This window comes from Pteropus medius, unplaced genomic scaffold (genome assembly GCF_902729225.1).
Source record: "Pteropus medius unplaced genomic scaffold, Ma_sr-lr_union100, whole genome shotgun sequence".
NCBI lineage: Eukaryota > Metazoa > Chordata > Mammalia > Chiroptera > Pteropodidae > Pteropus > Pteropus medius.
This window is the reverse complement of record NW_024344240.1, coordinates 16,348,573-16,368,523: the sequence shown is the minus strand read 5'-3', so window position 1 is coordinate 16,368,523 and position 19,951 is coordinate 16,348,573. Positions and strand designations below refer to the sequence as shown.

The window sequence follows — 19,951 nt, the reverse complement described above, 5'->3', positions numbered from 1 at the left end:
TGTTCTAGTCAGAGGAAACTGTGTGTGCAAAGACTGTCTCTTATAGGGGAGTGTGGTACACTCTAGGGACTGAGAAGAGGGCTGGAGCCCAGGGATGGTGTCATAGCAACCGAGAGAAAAGTTTTTCGAGAAGATGGAAGTGGTCAACACTGATGAGAGGCAGGAGAAAGATTGAAAAGTGTTTGATGAATTTAGCGAGATTTTTGGTTACCTTTTGAAGAGCTTTTTTGATGGAATAACGCAGGTGCCAGTATTAAGTGGGTTGAACAGTGAGTGGAGGGGGAGGGGTGAGCAAAAGAGACAGATAAAATATTCTTTCTTTTATTCAGTATGCTTGCTGAGTATCTCTATATACCAAGCAATGAAAATGTAAAAATGAAAGAATACATCCAATAATAGTGACATTTTTAGATGTAGTTTGTTTTGGATCTGTCGAACAGTGATTTTTGTTTTAAATATATATTCAACATGTACTTATAAGTTTACTAGTTAGTTAACATTTATTTAATATGGCTGATTTGTTTATCTCAGAACTGCCACCTGCCCTTAAATGGCTTAATTTTTAATTTGAGAAATCAAACATAGATGGGAGAATTTTAAAAAAAAATTGGAATATAATGGATAAAGAAATATCTTTAATTCAGCAAATCTTATCAATTGCTTTACACATTAGTGTGTTTTCAGCTATCTGAAAGAAGGTGTGCTATGGCTTCTGCCTTCTAGAAAGATGCAATTTAAATTTTAGTGGCATGGTGGTAGGACATAATATGATGAATTGATAGTGATAGGTAATTGAACACAAACGATAGGTTAAATTCTTTACCTACAGTGTCACAACAACCTTATAATGTAGCTCAAAAATATTTTCTCCATTTTATAGATGAAGAAACTGAACTTAGGTCAAGTAATTTGTCCAAGGTTACACAGTTAATGCAAGGAAAAGATAGCATTAAGTCCAAATCATGTGACTTGACGTCACATTCATATAGCCAACACATTATATGACAGCATAGCTTATTATTTGATATCACAAATAGCAGAAATACGAGGAAATATTGAAAAGCAAAATTAAATTGGTTTAGAGATTTAAAAGAGCAACAAAATGCATCTATTAGGGAAGATGAGAAAGGCTTCATTATTTTGCAAAAGCAAATTAAAGTCAACTAATATATTTTATAGTATGTATACTGAGTTCACATAGAAAGCTTTCACTCTGTTTTTTGAATGATTTAATTAATAATAATCGACAGAAGGGTGGTTCTCAATACCTAGCTGTGAATATACATTACAGTTATAATCATAATTATCATTAATCTTACTAGAATATTCACATTATGCTAACTGGTGAATAGAGCAATAAATAAATATAATATTTGCCCTCTAAAAGATGTTCCACAAAGCTTACCAGTTTTCTGAATGTAGTTTCGTTAAAGGATTGGTTGAATTCCTGCTTTAGAAGTGCCTCTGTGTAGCATTAAAACAAATACAATGAAGAAGCTAAAGTCTTATTCAAGTGAGCAAAGCATGATTGACTTTGTGTGTATAATTTAAAAGAATTATCTCATGACCTTTAACACACAGCTCACTTCTTTTCAATTTGGCACTTGAAGAGTTTTGAGGAGCAGAAAATAGGGCCTGTAAGAAAGGCCAAGAGATGGCATTATTTATCTCAAAGAATAAGCAAACCCAGGAAATAACTTTTTAGAAATATATTCTATATAATACTTCTTATTCTTTGATAATTTTATGTTTTAAAGAAATAATGAGTTACAGAAATAATGAGTAATAATAGTTAGTCGGGGATGTAATTTGACTTGATTTGGTTGCCTTTCTGTGTACATTGTTATGATACTAAAGAGGTGGTGGTGTGTTTGCTTTGGAAGCACATATACTAAAATTGAAATGATATAAAGAATACTAAAGTGGCTTCCATGTGAGGAAAATGTGAAATTTATAAAATATTTCATATCTTTTGGAATTCTGTGTTTGTAGGTAGGGAGGTTCAATGTCATGAAGGTGTTAGTTCTCCCCAAATAAATCAACAAATTCAAGGCAATTCCAATAAAGGTCCCAGTAACAATTTTAATCAAACCTAAAGAGTTGATTTTCAAGTTTATATGGAAGAGCAAAGGGCCAAAAATTGCCAGGAGAATTTTGAAGAAATTTGAAGATTAGGGGCTCGTTAAATTCTAAATGTGATAGCATTACAGAGAAAGACAAAGAGTTCATGTTGGAGAACACACCCAAAGACCTGCACAAAGAGAGGTGATTGGTGTATGAAAGGCCAGGCTTAGCAGACACACCCACAATGATGAGTTAGTCCTTAAATGGACTTTTCAATAAATGTTGCTGGGACGAGTAGCTATATGGAAAAAAATTAAATTATTTTCTTACTTTTAACCATAAACAAAATCAATACCAGATGGATTAAAGATTTAAATAAAAAAAAAAACAATACTTAAAAAATTCTGAAAGAAAACAGAATATATTTATGCATTCTGGGTAAGCAAAGATTGCTTAAACAAAATGTGAAATGTACAAATTAGAGAAGAAAAGTTTAATAAATTTGACTATACTTAAAACAAAAACTTGTGCAAATTAAAATAAAAGTCAAGACAGACCACAGAGCAGGAGATGTATTACAAAGCAATGCTATCCAGAATACATGAAGAACTCTTAAATATAAATTTTAAAAAAGAAATAGACCAGTTAAAAAAGGGAACAAAAGATTTAAACGGGCAATTTATAGGAAAATTATCAATGTGCATATAAAATATTTTCAAGCTACCAGTAATCAAGGAAATGCACAATGACATTAAAACCATGAAATATCATTTCCTACCCATAATTTGGTTAAAAATTTTAAATGTTTAACAAATATTGTTGAATTCGTAGGAAAAAAGGAGACTTTCTTCTGCTTATAGGAGAATAAATTGATTCTACCATTTCGGACAATATCTGGTAAAAACTATGACTTAACTATTCCACTTTAGAGAAACTCTCATACCTGTGTAAAGAGACATTTATGAGAGTGCTTAATGTAGCATTCAGTACTAGTTAACAGTAGAAAGGATGCATAAATTGTGGAATAGTCAATTAAGGGAATACTGTTTGACAGTGAAAATAAACTAACTTACCTGCATCTATTAACAAGTCTAAAATTGTTGATTAACAGAAAATATCAAAAGGATCTAATATACTACTTTAGAACTTTATGTGAAGTTCTAAAACATGCAAAAGCAATACTGTTGTTTAGGGATGTCTACATATATGAAAAAGTAAAGGGACATAGATTGGAATGATAGACACCAAATTCAAGATGGTGGTATCATTTACAAGTTTTTCCCTCATAGATAACATGAGAGGTAGATCAGAAAAGGGTACACTATACTTTATACTTTAAGGTGGGGGAGAAGGTTGCTTTATTATTCTTTATACTTTTTCAATGAATTTTTTAAAGTATAGCTGAAACTTAAATCAGTTGTTAGATTAAAAGAGGATTACCGATTTATTCAAAATTGTTAGTCTTACAGTAAGGTTGCATTTCTTATTCACTCATGTTATTAAATTTCACTTGATTGCTGCTGTGCACACCAAGAAGGGGTAGCTTTCTGAAAGGTGAACAGATGGCTTTTTTGAGGCATGATGTGGGTGAAACTAAACCAAATATGGCTTTCCAAGTCAAACTTTCATTTTTTTTCAAGATGTAATGCTTGAATATAAAATATCATTTTAAAAAATAAATCATTATATAATATAAGCTATTACCTGCCTCAGAATTTAGATTCTCTCTCTCTCTCTCTCTCTCTCTCACACACACACACACACACACACACACCCCTCTTTTTTGAACAAAGAGTGAAGTGTAACTACAAATAGTGGTTTATTTCCATTCTAGTAATTTCAGCATGAGAGAGATAATAAGAATCTCTTACTGTGTAGCCCTTTGAGGTGAAACATCAGGATTCTCAAAAGAAGTAATGGCTACTTATTTTCCCTTTTGAATTTACAGAAAGTTTTATTGGTGTTATATTTGTCTAGAATATGGAATAACATATAGTTATAGCATTTTAGTTTAATATTAACGCAGAAGAGAGAGCACTAAATCTACTTCACTGACTACCTGCTCTACTGACTCCTCTCCCCGCCACCCACTCAGCATAGGGCATGAGGAGACACATCTTCCTTTAAAGAATTCATAGTTTATGTTTGCCTAATCATGTAAGAAATGAAACATGGAAGGGAATTTTTGTACAGATTTTATTTGTCCTTGTTGTATCCTACCCATTCATGGCTTCAAAATTAATAACCTCTGTAGAGATGTGAATAAAGATTAAAAGACAAAGACAGCAGATCTGTGACCTTACCAAGGGACTGAATTAATCATTCAGATATTCTAGTTGATAGCTGCGTAGGGGTGTGTTTTTCAAGTCTGACAAAAATGAAATTTCCAATTTGATATGAAGAAAATCAAAGCTCTCTGTAAAACCTTATGCCTAACACCAGAAGGCACTCTCTTTGAGAAAAATATGCATGATTTCTCCCCAGGGATAAAGAGAAGGCTTTCTTGGCTCAGAGAATTTAGTTTGGGAGATACAGATTTCATGTGACACCCTCTGATTTTTTTCTTAGAAAACTTAAATCAGTCAGACTCTATCAGGTGGGTATGTTCTTACCAGGATACACAATACACTGTGCCGACATATAAGATAGAAGAGATATGATTCTCTCCTTCAGGATCAACAGCCTTTTGTTCCTAAGAATTTTAGAAATTGAAAGTGAATCCTATATTGTGGTCCTGTGACAACCCCATATGAGTGAATCTATAGTTCTTTTTCTCTTTCCCTGATTGGTCCACTTACTTCTTGGTTAACACTGGCTTTTGATCTCAAAGAAAGAACCAAAGACAGAGCAATTCTGAGTCACTTCTGAAAGATAGCCATCCTCTCTGTGTCAAGATTCTGAGATGAACTCAGTGACTGTCTGAATCCTTTGTGCTGATGGTAAACTCAGTGTCAAGCCTCGCACTTTTTGGCTGCCACTTCCTCTAGTCTTCCAATTTTGTTAATTCATCAGCCTACACAGGCTTCCAATCCATTGAGCTTCCTGGCTTTTCACTGCCCACTTCCTGTGTCTGTGTCTCTCTCCTTTACCTGGCTTAGATTCTATAGTTCATCTGTACAGCCATGCTCTTACCTCTTTCTTCTGCTGTTGTTCTCACCAAAAAAACTCTTCAACCTGGTTAAGTCTAATTCTCTGCCTATTCTGTGCCTACACCCAAGCAACTAAATTTTTCTTAACAGCTATGCTGACAGATCTCACCTTAAATTTATTTATAGAAAGCTCTAGGTACTTCCTATCCAACCCATTTACCAAGTAGTTATTGTCTCACTATGCTGTGACTTCAATGCTCTCTTTCTACTCCATCTTTTCATCAGCACACATTTGCAAAGTATTTTTCATCATTAAAAAGTAAAATTTTATTTGATCCCTCATCTCTCTCTAGCTCCTCTATTTGTTCGACTTCCCTTTATATCACAAGTCCCCAAAAAGAGTTGCCTATATTCAGTCTTCATTGTTTTACTTCCACTTTTCTGAATCCACTCGAATGAAGCTTTTGTCCCTGCCATTCCATTTGTGTTAAGGTCCCAATGACCCATTTAAATCAGCCTCTCTATAGCTCTTGGTCCTGGTGATTACTCGTCCTTCTTGAAACTCTTTCTTCACTTGACTTTTTTTGGGCCACTATTCCTCCTATCTCATGAGCCACTAGTCACTTTTCCTGCTCCTTCTCTTCTTGCCTTCTAAAGTCTTTGTTTGATTCCTCCCTGAGTGATCATTGACCCATAGCTGTAAATATTTATATGCCAAGCATCTCAGCTCCAAGAGAACAGAGGCTCCTGCACTTGGGATCCTTCTAGAACCCTTCTAGACCTTGCCTTATGTACCTCTTTATCTGAGTGTTCATTTGTATTTTTTTTTATAAAAACTAGTTTTTTATATATATATATGTATATATGTATGTATATATGTGTATATATGTATGTATATACATACACACATACATAGTAATATACATAATAGTAATCTATATATTTGCACAGCCTCACCACAGAAATCTGAAATCATATATTTACAATTGCATTCATGACTTTTCCCCGTGGAAGTCTAATAGGCATCTCAAACTTAACATGTTCAAAACTTATTCTCCATCTTCCGCATTAAAAAAAAAAAATGTATCATCAGTGGAGCTACTTATAACCCTTGTCACTTCCTGACATTACATCACATATCTATGTATTTATTTTTCTACTTCATCCACTGGAGTATAACCCATGTCAACAGAATCTCTTTTGTTTATTCATTCCTTATAGTAGGCAGAATAATGGTTCCGTAAAGATGTTCATGTCCTCATCCATCCCCAGAATCTGTGAATATGTTTCCTTACATGGCAAAAGAGACTTTGCAAATGTGATAAAGTTGAAGATCTTGAGCTGGGGAGATTATATGGATTATCCAGATGGGCCCAATGCTGTCCCTTAGGGAAAGAGAGAGGCATGGGAATTAGAGAAAGAGATATGACAATGGAAACAGAGTTTGGAGTGCTGGGGCTAGGAGCCAAGGAGTGTAAACAGCCTCTAGAAGCTGGAAACGGCAGACAACAGGTTTTCTCCTAGAGCCTCCAGAAGGAACGCAGCTCTACTGGCACCTTCATTTTAGTCCTATAAAACCTATTTTGGACTTCTGACCTCCAGACTTTAAAATAATAAATTTGTATTGTTTGAAGCCACTAGACTTGTAATTTGTTATAGCAGCAGTAAGAAACTAATATACTTCTGTATCTCTGGCACCTAGAATTTTCCTGTCCTGTAGGTGCTAGAAAAAATAATTTTGTCCAAACGAATGGTATATCTTCATTATTTAAGATCCCATATAGAGATTACTGAAGATTCTAATTCCTATTTTAAATGCTATCATTAAAAATAAATGATCCATTCTTTCTTTAAAAAATAATATTTGCTTTTATTTTTGTTCAGGCAAAAGATTTTTTGTTGTTGTTGTTATCCTAGTCTATTTCAAGCATGCATTTTATAAGTCTGTGTGTGTAGGGATTTAAAAATCTCAGACCGTCAGGAATGGAAAGGACTTTAAAGGGCATTCAGTTAAATTTCCTGATCCAATGTTTGTATATTTCTCACAATTTCCCTGACAAATGACCATCCCAAGTCTATTTTAGAACCTTCTATGATGGGAAACTCGCTTTTGCTGGAGGGGTCAAGGCCACTTCTGGATAGACTTTTCTGACTTTTGTCTGTTTTGTTCTCCACTTACAGAATTAAACCAAGACTAGAAATGTTAGCTATAAGCCCAAACTGACTTTTTTAAACCCATATAAAGATATATTTGAAGTTTAAGTCACCGATTATCTTTACATATGAAATGCGTACTTTTGCATTCACATTTGTCAGAAAATCCTTCTGCTGTTCTATCAGAAATCATCAAAAATGCTTTTGGGGGATAAAAATCAAGAAATGATTTGCAGTTATATGGTAAATGGTTTCTTTGTTCCCTCATTGTGCCTCTGAGGAAGCATTTAAGATAGAAATTGTTAGTAGAGAATGGTACTGGTTTCACCTTCGGTTTATACCTCTCTCCAATTGCTGTAAAATTATTAATATTTATATTTTGTGAATGGCTCAGCTGATACAGGACAGTCAATTAAGTTTAGTTCAGCAAATGAGGAGCCTTGTCTAAGTCCCATGCACTTTGCTATGGGAAAAAAAAAAAAATGATGATAAAGTTATGGCTCGTGCCCTATAAGATAAGAGAGTATCCCTTATAACCTCGTAGGGAATATAGACATATGAACACAAATATAACAAAGAATGATAAATGCTCCACTGATGGCACAAACAAAGGCTTCTGAGAGTAAAGTGGCCTCAATGATTAGTTCTGACTTGCCAGGCCAGAAGGTGGGTGGGCAGAAAGGGTAGTAGAAGGAGGAGAAAAGAGGAAAGGAAGAAAGACAATAACTGTAATATATGAACTCTCGTATATAGTTGAGTAACACAGTACCTTGAATGTTCTATTGTTAATTGTATAAATAGTAATAGTTTAAGTATGTGGACCATGATTACATTGTTGAATGGGTAATTTCCCAATAAAAATTTGCTTTCAAATGCCACAAATTTTACTTTCTATTGATGCATTAAAAGAATTCATTAATGTAAGTGACATATGAAAATTTATGCATCAAAATTAACTATGACAGTTAAATAACCTGTTAAGAGTCATTCGCTCCCAGAATGTGACAGGTTTTATGTCTAGTTCTCAGGACTATCAAAGTTGTTTGCATCAATCAACTCTATCTTTACACTATTTTGTATATTCAGATAGAAAGAGAAGACTTTTGATCTTCTCTAGGGATAAGGATTTCTCAGCCACTCCAATTCATTCCTGCGCTTGGTGAAGCTGCATTTTCCGTCTTTGAGGTGGCAACCATGGGCTTACCCAAGAGTGGTGATTGTCCAGCCATCCTTTTGGATGAAGTAGGTCCCTGGAGAACTTGTAAGTTCCATGAAGGAAGATTCTATATCTGACTTGTTCTTTACTGTAGCTTTAGTGTTTACCATAGGAGGCCTTCGTTTGTCAAACAAATCAATGAACGAATTATTGTTACCCCACTATACTTCAGATGTCAGCAATAAAAGTATTAAGTAAGAAAACATGATGTGATTTCTTCCTTTTATGGACTATCAAAGCATTTGTTCTTTTTTTTGCAGTCTTTCAATCTTTTGTCTGCTTGAATTTCTTGTTCAGTGTGCCTGGCACTACAGGGGATCTCAGCCTTGATTTGTCTAAATCATGAGAACAACAGAGAATCCTCCAGAGCAGGCATTTTGTTTGTTTTGTTTTATGAATGAGTCCATTGAAACTTCCCCAAGATCTGCATCTCACTCTTTCCCTGTACAAACAGGATGCAAAGGCCAGGCTGCTTGGCGGGAAAGGATCTCCTAATATCTAGAATCCAATACTTTGAGAGACAGAAAGACAGATATGTCAGTTGGCTAATGTTGCGAGATGAAGATCTAATACTTTTTCTTTTCTCTGCTCATACCCTTTCCCCTTTTTTATCCAACTTTATATGTCATAAAATAGTAATGTATTTTGTTGCTGGTCCCGAAAAAGAAAACTGCTATTAAGGTAAATTGAAATTTTGACTGTTTAGTCTATCATCTTAATCTTTTCTTTGCCTATTTTCCTATTGCCCTTTCTTCACTAACCACCCTGACTGCAAACTCCCAAAGTTCAATAACCGATTTGTTAATTAGGTTGAGGCCTTTTCCCATGAACAGCTAGAGCTGCTAATGATATTTATGGCCATGTGTGGGTACATATTTAGATATGTTGTGATCTGTGTTAAAAAGACTGTCTTGGCTATAGAGAGTTTGATTTTCATCTGTAAGAACAGTAATAAAGTCTCTACATACATGGTTAACATATTCAAAAATATTCAAGTTCTTGCTAAGTCCAGGGGATGCAGTTGTGAGAAGAATAAGCATAGCACAGTCTAGAGAGGGAGACAGACAATAAGACAAAGAATGAATATATAAACATAAACTCTGTTTTGGAGGAAAATGTCAGAATACCGTTTTAAAGAATGAAAAGTCCAGCTTCAGTAAAGTGATGAGAGACTACTTTTCTGAAGCTGTGACAATTAAACTAAAATTTAGAGATTCGGTCATGCTATGAGGGCAGAGAAGGCCATTGCAGGCAGAGCAGAAGCAATGCTAAAAATAAAAAGTCTGTCCTTTGAGCAGCAATTTTTTTGAAGCAGAGATAATTGTGTCTGGTCATCCACACACTGTCCCTAGTCAGTGAGGTGGCTACCTAGGATCAAGAATGCAGACTGATTATGAGACAGGACTTCTTGGTGAATCATTTGTATATTCCATACTCATCTTAAAACTGCTTTCTTTTCAGTCTTTGACACTAGCTAGTAGCTGGGGGACCCAGGTAGATAAATGCTGTGTGTTATTTTCTCTGTTCGCTTTGTTCAGAGCATGAATAGGTAGGTCATAACTGCTTCTGGTTACATCTAATGAGAAGCATCTAAAAGCCTTTATGGTGACTTGTTCTTTAATGATCTGCGATTGATGAAATTTTGCTTCTGGACATGTTAAGGATAACTTTAGCTTTTCTTTCTCGCATAGAGTTGAGTAATTCAAAGTGATATTAATGAGATTTTTTTTGTAATTATTGGGGTGATATATTGGTTAATAAAATCAAGTAAGTTTCAAGTGTATAATTCAACAATACGTGATATGTTTATTGCATTATGTGTTCACCACTCAAAGTTACATTTCCTTCCATCGCCAAATATTTAACCTCCTGTACCCCTCTCTATCTCCTCCCTCCCCTCCTTCCATCTGGTCACCATTAATCCACTGTCCATGTCCACAGGTAATGAGATTGTTTTGATGGTGTGGATTTTAATGAGTATTTCATACTCTAAAAAGGCATTCTCACTCAGATATTTTAGGTTCACGCTCTCACATTGTCAGGCACATCACAAATGTGGGAAATTTGGGGGTACTGCTCAGAGACCAGATGGTTTTTAGAGGGAAATACAGCCTACTAGACAACAAAACAAAAGTATAAATTCCTAAATTTCTTAGGAAGGAAAGTAGAAAAGATAAGGTTGTCAAATGACTGCAGGCACCAGAACCTAAGCCTCAGGGGAGCGGGTCCTCGCTGCTTAGAATAGTGATCCAGGAATAGCCGTTGAGTGAACTCACAAAAAGACATTAGTAGATACACATGACTAAGTAACAGTACTAAGATGTATACATATTTTTAAAATAAGCTTGGGTCGTGAATGGTGGATTTTGAATTTGTGTTTATTATTTTCAACAAATGATGAATTAGTAAGATTAGAAGAGATAGAAAGTTGAAAATTTTTATCTTGCAAAAAAAGTCGTTGGGAGGATCTTGGGGAACAGTGGCTTTGATCCCAAAGTTACAGTACCCAGAGTACTTTGGCATCTCAGATTTATGACTGATTATGTGTCTTTCCTCTCTCCTTCCTGTGTGGCCCTGGATAAGTGATTTAATCTTTCTGTATTTCTGTTTCCTCATTTATAAAATGAGAATAATAGTAGAACCTATCTGATAGGATTATTGTGGGAACTAAACCAATTAACATGTGTAAAGCACTTGAAATAATGACAAGTGCACAGTAAGCTCTGTATGTGCTAATCGTCACTGTCCTTTCCGTCATTCTCTTCTTCCTCTTCAACATCATCATATCATTAGAAGTATACTTTCCATGTTTGAAGTAATTTTTGTCAGGAATTCTCACATCCCAAGCGATAACCAGAAATGAAAATGATTAAATTAAAAAAAAATTGGGGGATGCATATATTTAGATGTTTTCTTAAAAGCTTTAATGAGATACAATTCACATACTATAAAATTCACTCTTTAAAGCGTACAGTTCAATGATTTTTCGTATATTCACAAAATTGTGTAACCATTACCACTGTCTAATTTTAAAATATTTCATCACTCCAAAAAGAAGTTTAGAACATTTTTATCACCCACATACCCGTCACCAGTCTCTCCCCATTCTTCCCTCTTTCCAGCCTGTGGCTACCACTAATCTCAGTCTGTATTCACACATTTGTCTATCCTGACTATTTCATATACATGGAAACATACAATAAATATGTGACCCTTGTGTATGGTTTCTTTAATTTAGCCTAATGTTTTCAAGTTTCATCCATGTCATAGCATGGACAAACTTTATTTATTTTAGTGAGGAAAAAATGTCATTGTAAGGATATGCCACATTTTGTTTATCCATTCATCATCACAGTATATGGATACATATGGGTGGTTTCTTTTTTTTGGCTATTCTAAATAATGCTGCTGTGACATTTTTGTACAAATTTTGCATCAGTTTTTCATTTCTCTTGGGTATACACTGAAGAGTGGAATTGCTGGGTCGTCTGGTAATTCTGTGTTTAACATTTTGAGAAACTAGCAAACTACACCATTCTACAATCCTACCAGCAATGTATAAGGATTCCAATTTCTCTACATCTTTGCCAACATTCATATTCTGTCTTTCTTATTTTAGTCACCCTAGTATGTATAAGTGGTATCTCATTGTGATTTTGATTTGCATTTCTCTAATGATGATGAGCATTTTTATGTGCTTATTGCCATTTGTGTAACTTCTTTGGAGAAATGCCTATTCAAATCTTTTGACCATTTTTTAATTGAGTTATTTGTCTTTTTATCTTTGAGTTTTAAGAGTTCTTTATATGTTCTTCATACAAGTCTCATAAAATACATGATTTGCAAATATTTTCTCCCAATCTGTGGTTTCCCCTCCCCACACTTTCTTGCTGGTACCTTTTAAAGCACAAAAGTTTTTAACTCTAATGAAGTCCTATTGATTGATTGATTGATTGATTGATTTAGTCAGTCAGTCAGTCATTTGTACTTTTGGTGTTGTATCTAAGACGTTTTTGTCTAATACAAGGTCATGAAAATTTACTCTTATGTTTTCTTCTAAGACTTTTAAGTTTTTTTCTTATATTTAAGTCATTGATCCATTTTGAGTTAATTTTGTATATGGTGTGAGGTAAGGGCCAAATCTATTCTTTTGGATTAAGGTAGCCGATTTTCCCAGCACCATTCGTTGATAGGATGATGCTTTCCCCATTAAATTATCTTGGCAACTTTGTCAAAATCAAATGATCATAAATGGAAGGATTTATTTCTGGACTCTCAATTCTATTCCATTGATCTCTATGTCTGTCTTTATGCCAGTGCCACACTGTCTTGACTACTATAGTTTTGTAGTAAATTTTGAAACTAGAAAATGTGAGTTCTACAACTTCGTTCTTCAGTTTTATTTTGGCTATTCTTGATTCCATGCATTTTCATATGAATTATAAGGTCAAGTTGTCGATTTCTGCAGGGGGAAAAAAAGGCAGCTGAGATTTCGGTAGGGATTGCATTGAGTCTGTATATATTAATTTAGGGAGTACTGCCATCTTACAATATTAAGTCTTCTGGTCTATGTACATGGGATATGGGATGTCTTTCCATTTATTTAGATCTTTAATTTCTTTAAATGATTGTTTATAGTTTTCAGTATACAAGTCTTACACTTCTTTTGCTAAATTTACTTCTATTTGATTCTTTCTAATGCTGTTGTAAATGGAGTTGTTTTCTTAATTTTATTTTCAGATGGTTCACTGCCATATATTTGGAGATTTTGGGGGTAAAATATATATAACTTACCATTTTAATCACTTTTAAATATACAATTCACTGGCATTAAGTAGGTATTTGCAGTGTTGTGTAACCATCCCCACTATCTATTTTGAGAACTTTTTCGTCATTCCAAACAGAAACCCTGTGCCCATTAAGCAATAGGTACATTATTCTGCATTCCATCCCCCCACCCAGCTCATAGTAACTTCTACTGCACTCTGTCTCTCTGAATTTGCCTATTCTAGGTACCACATGTATGTAGAATCATACAGTATTTTTGTGTGTGTCTGGCTTACTTCACTTAGCATAATATTTTCAAGGTTCATCCATTCTTTTTTATGACTAACTAATAGTTCATTGTATGTATATACCACATTCTGTTTATATATTTATTTATGGATGGATATTAGGTTGTTTCCATCTTTTGCTATTTTGAATAATTTTGCTATTAACATTGCTCTACACTATCAGTTCACGTCCCTTTCAGTTATTTTGGATATATACTTAGGAGTGGAATTGCTAGATCATATGGTAATTCTATGTTCACTTTTTTGAAGACCAGTAAAACTGTTTCTACAGGAGCTGCAGCATTTTATATTCTTATAGGCAGTGCGCGAGGGTTCCAATTTCTCTATGTCCTCACCAACACTTGTTATTTTCCACTTTTTTTATAATAGTCATCTTAATGGATGTGATTTGTTTTTAGATTAAGAATCAGACTGCATCTAACAATCTTTTTAATGGTACCACAGCTAATCCCCTTTAGTATATATGTACAAAGTATATATTACATTGAAAAAAATCAATGTGATATTGTGAAATTGTGAAAATGTAAAATTGTGAATTTTCTCTATTATTAGCTTTATTTTCTTCTCGTAATTGTAATTTCCATAGTTTGCTATAGTTGAGGATAAACAATTAAATGAAAACTGGACTTTTAGAATATTGAAAACTTTTATATGTATAGCATTTTAAAGTTCAGAAAATATAACACTTCCTATCTTTTCTATGATGTTGAAGACAACGGAAACTACTGTTAGAACTCTACCAGACAAGGGTGAAGAGATGTGTGGATATTTCATGAATCCTTCTTTAATGTCATCAGAAAGTTCACCAACCTTGAAAAAGAAAACAGACGACGTGAGCGACCTCCCTTCTGAGAGTCAAAGAAGCATACCACTCGCTGTGACTGAAGCTTTAGAGCATATTATGGAACAGCTCAATGTTTTGACAGAGGTGAGTTGGCATGCTTTGCACTTGGGAGTAAGATATACAGAACAATGCTGGTTACAGCAGGTAGCAGAACTAGCAGAGCAGGGGGAAATTTTTCTTTCTTAGAAAGGCAAGCTCACAGTGGCAATCAGTATAGCAAGGCATGCTCTGCTGAGCTGCTCTAGCAAGGTCTTGTGGTGACGCTTCATGCTATAAATGTATTTGATTCTGGGCAGTAATGTTTTACCCTAAGAATTTTTGATATATTGTGTTCAGATGACAACATTATCAAAGATATGATTAGGGCCATAAGAAAAATGTTTTGGGATTAACCACTTCTAGTTAGAATGAAATATTAGCTATGTTTACAGTTCTTCACTCTAAAGGTATTCTCACTATGCAATACATAACTTCTCTCATTCCAAATTTCTTACATTGATGCTGTGTTCTTCTTGAAGTGATGGTTTTTGCATTCCAATTTTAGAATACTGTCTAGTCCTTTGATGCCAGTTTACCTTTTCAAAGAAGGAAAACCACGAATGTTACTATACCAAGGTCTTCCAACTCTTGGTCAGGAGATATAAATGTCATTTAAGGGAAGTGGTGTGTTGAAATCAATACACTAAGGGTTTCTCTTCCAGGTCTGCTGATTCACTGTTTCCTTTGAAGAAGTCTTCTGTTGTTCCTCTTTGATAAATAGACTGAGGATACCAATATTTGTCAGAGCAGACATTGTCACAAGTTATACAGAGAGGCTATAATGTGATCATGAGAAATGTCAATTACTTTTCCAGAGTATTTCAAGTTGAAATAGCTCTTGTATAAAAATAACCTAATTCTGTTCTCAAGCCTGGCTGTACATTATAATAACCTGGAAAGTTCAAAAGCATAGAGACACCCAGTTCTCATCGTGACAGGATTCATTTACACTGGTTTAGGATCAGGCCTTGGCATTGGTCTTTTAAGCACCCTGTGGGGTTCTGTTATAGAGCCAGGGTTTAGAGCCACTAAATACAGGGTGAGATTATTCAGCTCCATGCCAGATTTAGTTTTGGTCCGCTTATTTCCCATATTGCCATGACGTGCCCGCCTATACCAATGCAATGTTGGGAGCTAACATTGAGTCCTCGTTAGGACCTCTCCCAAGTGAATCTTCGTTCTCCACTCTTTCAGCTTTCTGACCCATTTCTCCGTCTTTTTTAGCCGATTCAAGAATAAATGAATCACTTTAAACTTTATTGACCGTCTCTATGATTTTTTCTTTAATTTTACATATGAAAGAAGTTGAAAGCAGGCAAAGCACACTTGCAAAGTGGGAACAGCGAATCTGTGGGCAAGTAGCAAGTAAAATGAACGTGTTCTGAATCATTTTAATTACAGATGACTGAACCTCTAATTCAGTGGCAGTGTTTATAACTATCTGTACCAAACTATAATTAGAAATAAATTAAAATGAAATGTTTTAGATGGCAGATAGAGTTAACCAGTGTTAAAGGTGTTGATAACATATGTCTCAACAGCCTTAGCATGTGGAATTGTGATAACATGTTAAAGTATCTGGCAAAATGCTTGTACCATAGTAGGCATTGAAGAAATGATAGGCTATATTACCAGCATCACTATTAGTTAGTCATAATGTCTAGTATGGAATATGAAAGCAAAAAATGTTAAATAATGAAATTTTTAAAAATCGGTTACCTTCAAAGGATGATAGGGCATCAGTTCATTATCATGGAACTTGCTGACTAAAATAACCACGCGTTTATTCTTCCTTTCCTCTATGAACTCTATCTCTGGATAACCAAATAGTAGATAAGGGGAGTGTCACTTATTTATAAATTATTACAACTAATAATTTTTAAAATTGTGGAATTCGAATATCGTTATTTGCAATCTCCAAGAATCAGTAGACCTTGTCATTGAGTAGTTACTCACATCATGAAAAGAGAAAGGACCAGACCTTATTAATGTATCTTCTTATGGGAGAATAGACCGCCACCTACAGCCTTAGCAAGGGATCTAACCTGTCTTAGCAAGCCTTTGATACAGCTGCCAACTGACAGAAAATAAGGGTAGAAGAACAGACTGCACTCTACCCTGAGTGTGCCATTTCTAAAATCCAGACTCGTGGAAATTCTACAGGTCAAATGGACTAAAACTGTCAGACGAATTATAACAAAAAGAAAGAGAAAGGATGTGAACCTATAGGTTAAAGTTGACTTGAAATGACATATCGAGTCTTGAAAATGAATATGACAAAATTATAATGGCTAGGGATGTACACCTGAAAGATAAAATGATAAAGAAATACAAGAAAGCGATTACTGTAATGTCATGATAGTGGCTATTATGGAGGAAAGGCAGGAGTGCTGATTCTGACAGGCACCTAGAAAGTTCTGTGGAGTAGCTGGCAGAGTTCTAGTTCCTGACTTGGAAGCTGGCTATAAGAATATTTTTCTCATGAGAATTCATTAAGTGAGATGTGTTTTATGTAGCTTCCTGAATCTGTTTTATTTTATAATGAAAATAATTTTTGAATTATGTAAAACAGGGATCCCCAACCCCTGGACCACAGTTAGTCTGTGCCTATTAGGAACTGGGTTGCACAGCAGGAGGTGAGCAGTGGGTGAGTGAGTGAAGCTTCATCTGTATTTGCAGCCACTCCCCAGCACTAGCATCACCGCCTCAGCTCCACCTCAGATCATTAGGCATTCGATGCTCATAGGAGCACTACTCCCTGGTGCCAAAAAGGATGGAGACTGCTGATGTAAAAGGCTGAAGATGTAGTAGTCAATATCGCAAAAAAAATTAGATTAAAAGTAGTCATGTGTGTGTGTAGTCATATACTTGTTTATTAGCTGAAAGAGTTAGACTAGCTAACTCCCGTTTGCCAGGAACTCACTGAAGCATTTTCCCTGCATTATTTCATTCAGTATTCTTAACAACCCTATGAGGTATTATTATTATCTTTTGGGTGTGAGACCTGGTGGCAATCATTATGATATTTTCAAAGTATACGTGGCATCCATGTGTCTAGAGTAGAATAGGTATGGTCCTTCATAGATTGATCGTGATAGAATGACTAGTGATAACATTTAAGTAGCACTTGAGCTGGGCACGTGACATTCTATTCCTACCTGTTCTCCACACTTCCATGTAGCTTGTGGCAACACAGGTTGCTGCACGTGGCCTCTTTCCTGGCACTGATGCTTTGGAAGATCAGACATAAGAATTGTCTACAGAGGCCTGCTTTTGTATTCCTTTTCCCCTAAATATATTAGTTTTTTGTTTTTGTTTTTTTCTTTCCCTGAAACCGCTTGACAGTGCTTTGCCCTGTGGTAGGGCCCAGAAGCAGAGCAAGTTCTGGGGCTCATTTTTGAGCCAAGTTCCTGGCAAAAGGGTAAGCATTCCAGTCTAAAAAGGATCTCCTGTGCAGAGATCGTCGTCATTGTTCTCACCACCAGGTCACCAGCCATTGATTATTTTGTCCTCCTTTTTGCAGACTGTTTCAATCTTGGAGCAGCGACTGACTTTGACAGAGGATAAGCTGAAAGACTGCCTTGAAAATCAGCAAAAACTTTGCAATGCTATCCAACAGAAAAGTTAAATAGAAAAGTATGAGCAGAGGCACTATAAATGAACACATGTACAGAGGAATGTAGTATAAGAGGCTTCATGCAACACAACCATATGCTAATTATCATGGCATTTCTTAAAAGAGTGAGCTCAACAGAACAAAAGGCAGAAAAGGCATAATTAAGGACTAATTTAAACACACAAATCAATGTCAAGGACTAATTCAAATCATTACCATTTATGATTAGAGAAATAAAATGATAAGCATTCAAGTGACTCTATATTTTCCCCATATTTTTTTAAATGTCATTTTTCATTTATAGTCCAGATCCTACCCGGAAAGTAACCAGATCTCTGGATTTCATTGTTAAGTCATTTCAAGTTGACCATGTTTTGGCAATTCCTTAGAGCAATTAATGTATTGTTTAAGTGAACACTCGGGGTAAAATAATTCACTTACCTCTAAAACAGCATCTTATGCGCAGAGAATGAGTTAATGACCTGTCTTGTATTTCCTTCAGTTCACAGAAAACATTTATTCTTACTTGCCAATACCTTGAAAAAATGATCTTATAAAAATTCCCCAAACACAGAGTTTCCACAGCAAGAATACACTTATTTTAATTAGCAACAGTATATGCATAACAAAGGTCAGTGAGTTTTTATTTAATTTATGGTGTATATTGTTTATCCTTTGACCAACCTGAAAGAAAATGAAGAGTTAAAAATATGTGAAGCACATGAATCTTTTCTTTCATAGATGAATAAACTGAATGATTTGAGTTGTATTCGAGCCTGTAATCCCAGTTTACAAAGATTACGTTAATGTGATTTCATTATGCTCAAAAGCCAGAATGATGCCACAGTGATATTTTAAGATATACACACATATATGTTCACATGCTTCATAAATATTGCTGCTTAGGGTTATTTTGGCAACTGAATAATAACTACTTAAAAATATTTCTCATCATCATCTTCTCTTTTTATTTATTTTTTAATGAATTGTGATTTTAAACTAAATAAAAATGAGCCAGGCATACTAAAAGATCTTGGTTACAAGTTAAGAATTTTTTTTTTATCTTAAGCAAAATAAGAGATTAAATTGAAGAAAAAAAGATTAATTTTAGCTTGCTTTTCTGTTAACCTATATCAAAAAAAAGAAGGTAGGAGAAGGCAATTCACATCTATGATGTCTAAAGTAACATGGGGAAAATGCTGTCTACATTTTGGAAAACAAGAAAAAGTTAAGTCTTATTTATGTAGGAGTTTATATTTAGAAATTTTTCTAAAAGCAATTTCACTTGTATCTATGAGGTGAGTTTTTTAAATCATCTCATTGTGTGTGTTTAAGTGCCTTTTTATATTATACTAAGCGTAAACTTCTAGACATTTCCAAGAGTTTATAAAGACTAAATGGCATTGTATTTTTATAACCTCATTGAGAAGACTAAGAAATGAAATATCATACTGGATTTTGTTTACTCTTTCTTTATGCTTGAAACAATAAAGACATTTACCTATAAACAAAACTTGTTCCTTTTTTTTAATGATTGAAACCTGGAAATACTAAACTTCTTATCATCTAGTTCACTCAACTTTAATGTGCATAACCACCTCCTGGAAAATTTGTCAAAAAACGGTTTCCTGGGCCTCATTCCCAGAGTTTATGATTCACTAGGTCTGTGGGGCCCAATAATTTGCATCTCTAAGAAACTCACTGGAGAGGTTGATGTTTGTTGTCTGAGGCCCACACTTTAGAAATCATTGATCGAGCTATAGCCACTTCTTACAATATGATGTTGCCACATATTTTTAGTCATCACAGACCTTTATATGTGATATAAAAACAGTGATGTTTTAACTTAAAATG

General features: G+C 34.8%; 1 protein-coding gene across 2 annotated transcripts in view; it reads left to right on the top strand.

The window, feature by feature from the left end:
• Nucleotides 1-19,610, top strand: part of LOC120607277 (polypeptide N-acetylgalactosaminyltransferase 4) — an 88,464-nt gene extending 68,854 nt beyond the window's left edge. For both annotated transcript variants that reach the window (XM_039869015.1, XM_039869014.1), the window contains 2 exons: nucleotides 14,311-14,526; nucleotides 18,005-19,610. In XM_039869015.1, the coding sequence (XP_039724949.1) occupies nucleotides 14,311-14,526; nucleotides 18,005-18,109 (321 nt within the window). In that variant the 3' untranslated portion in view covers nucleotides 18,110-19,610. The remainder of the gene's footprint in view (nucleotides 1-14,310; nucleotides 14,527-18,004) is intronic.
• The last annotated feature ends 341 nt before the right edge of the window (nucleotides 19,611-19,951 follow it).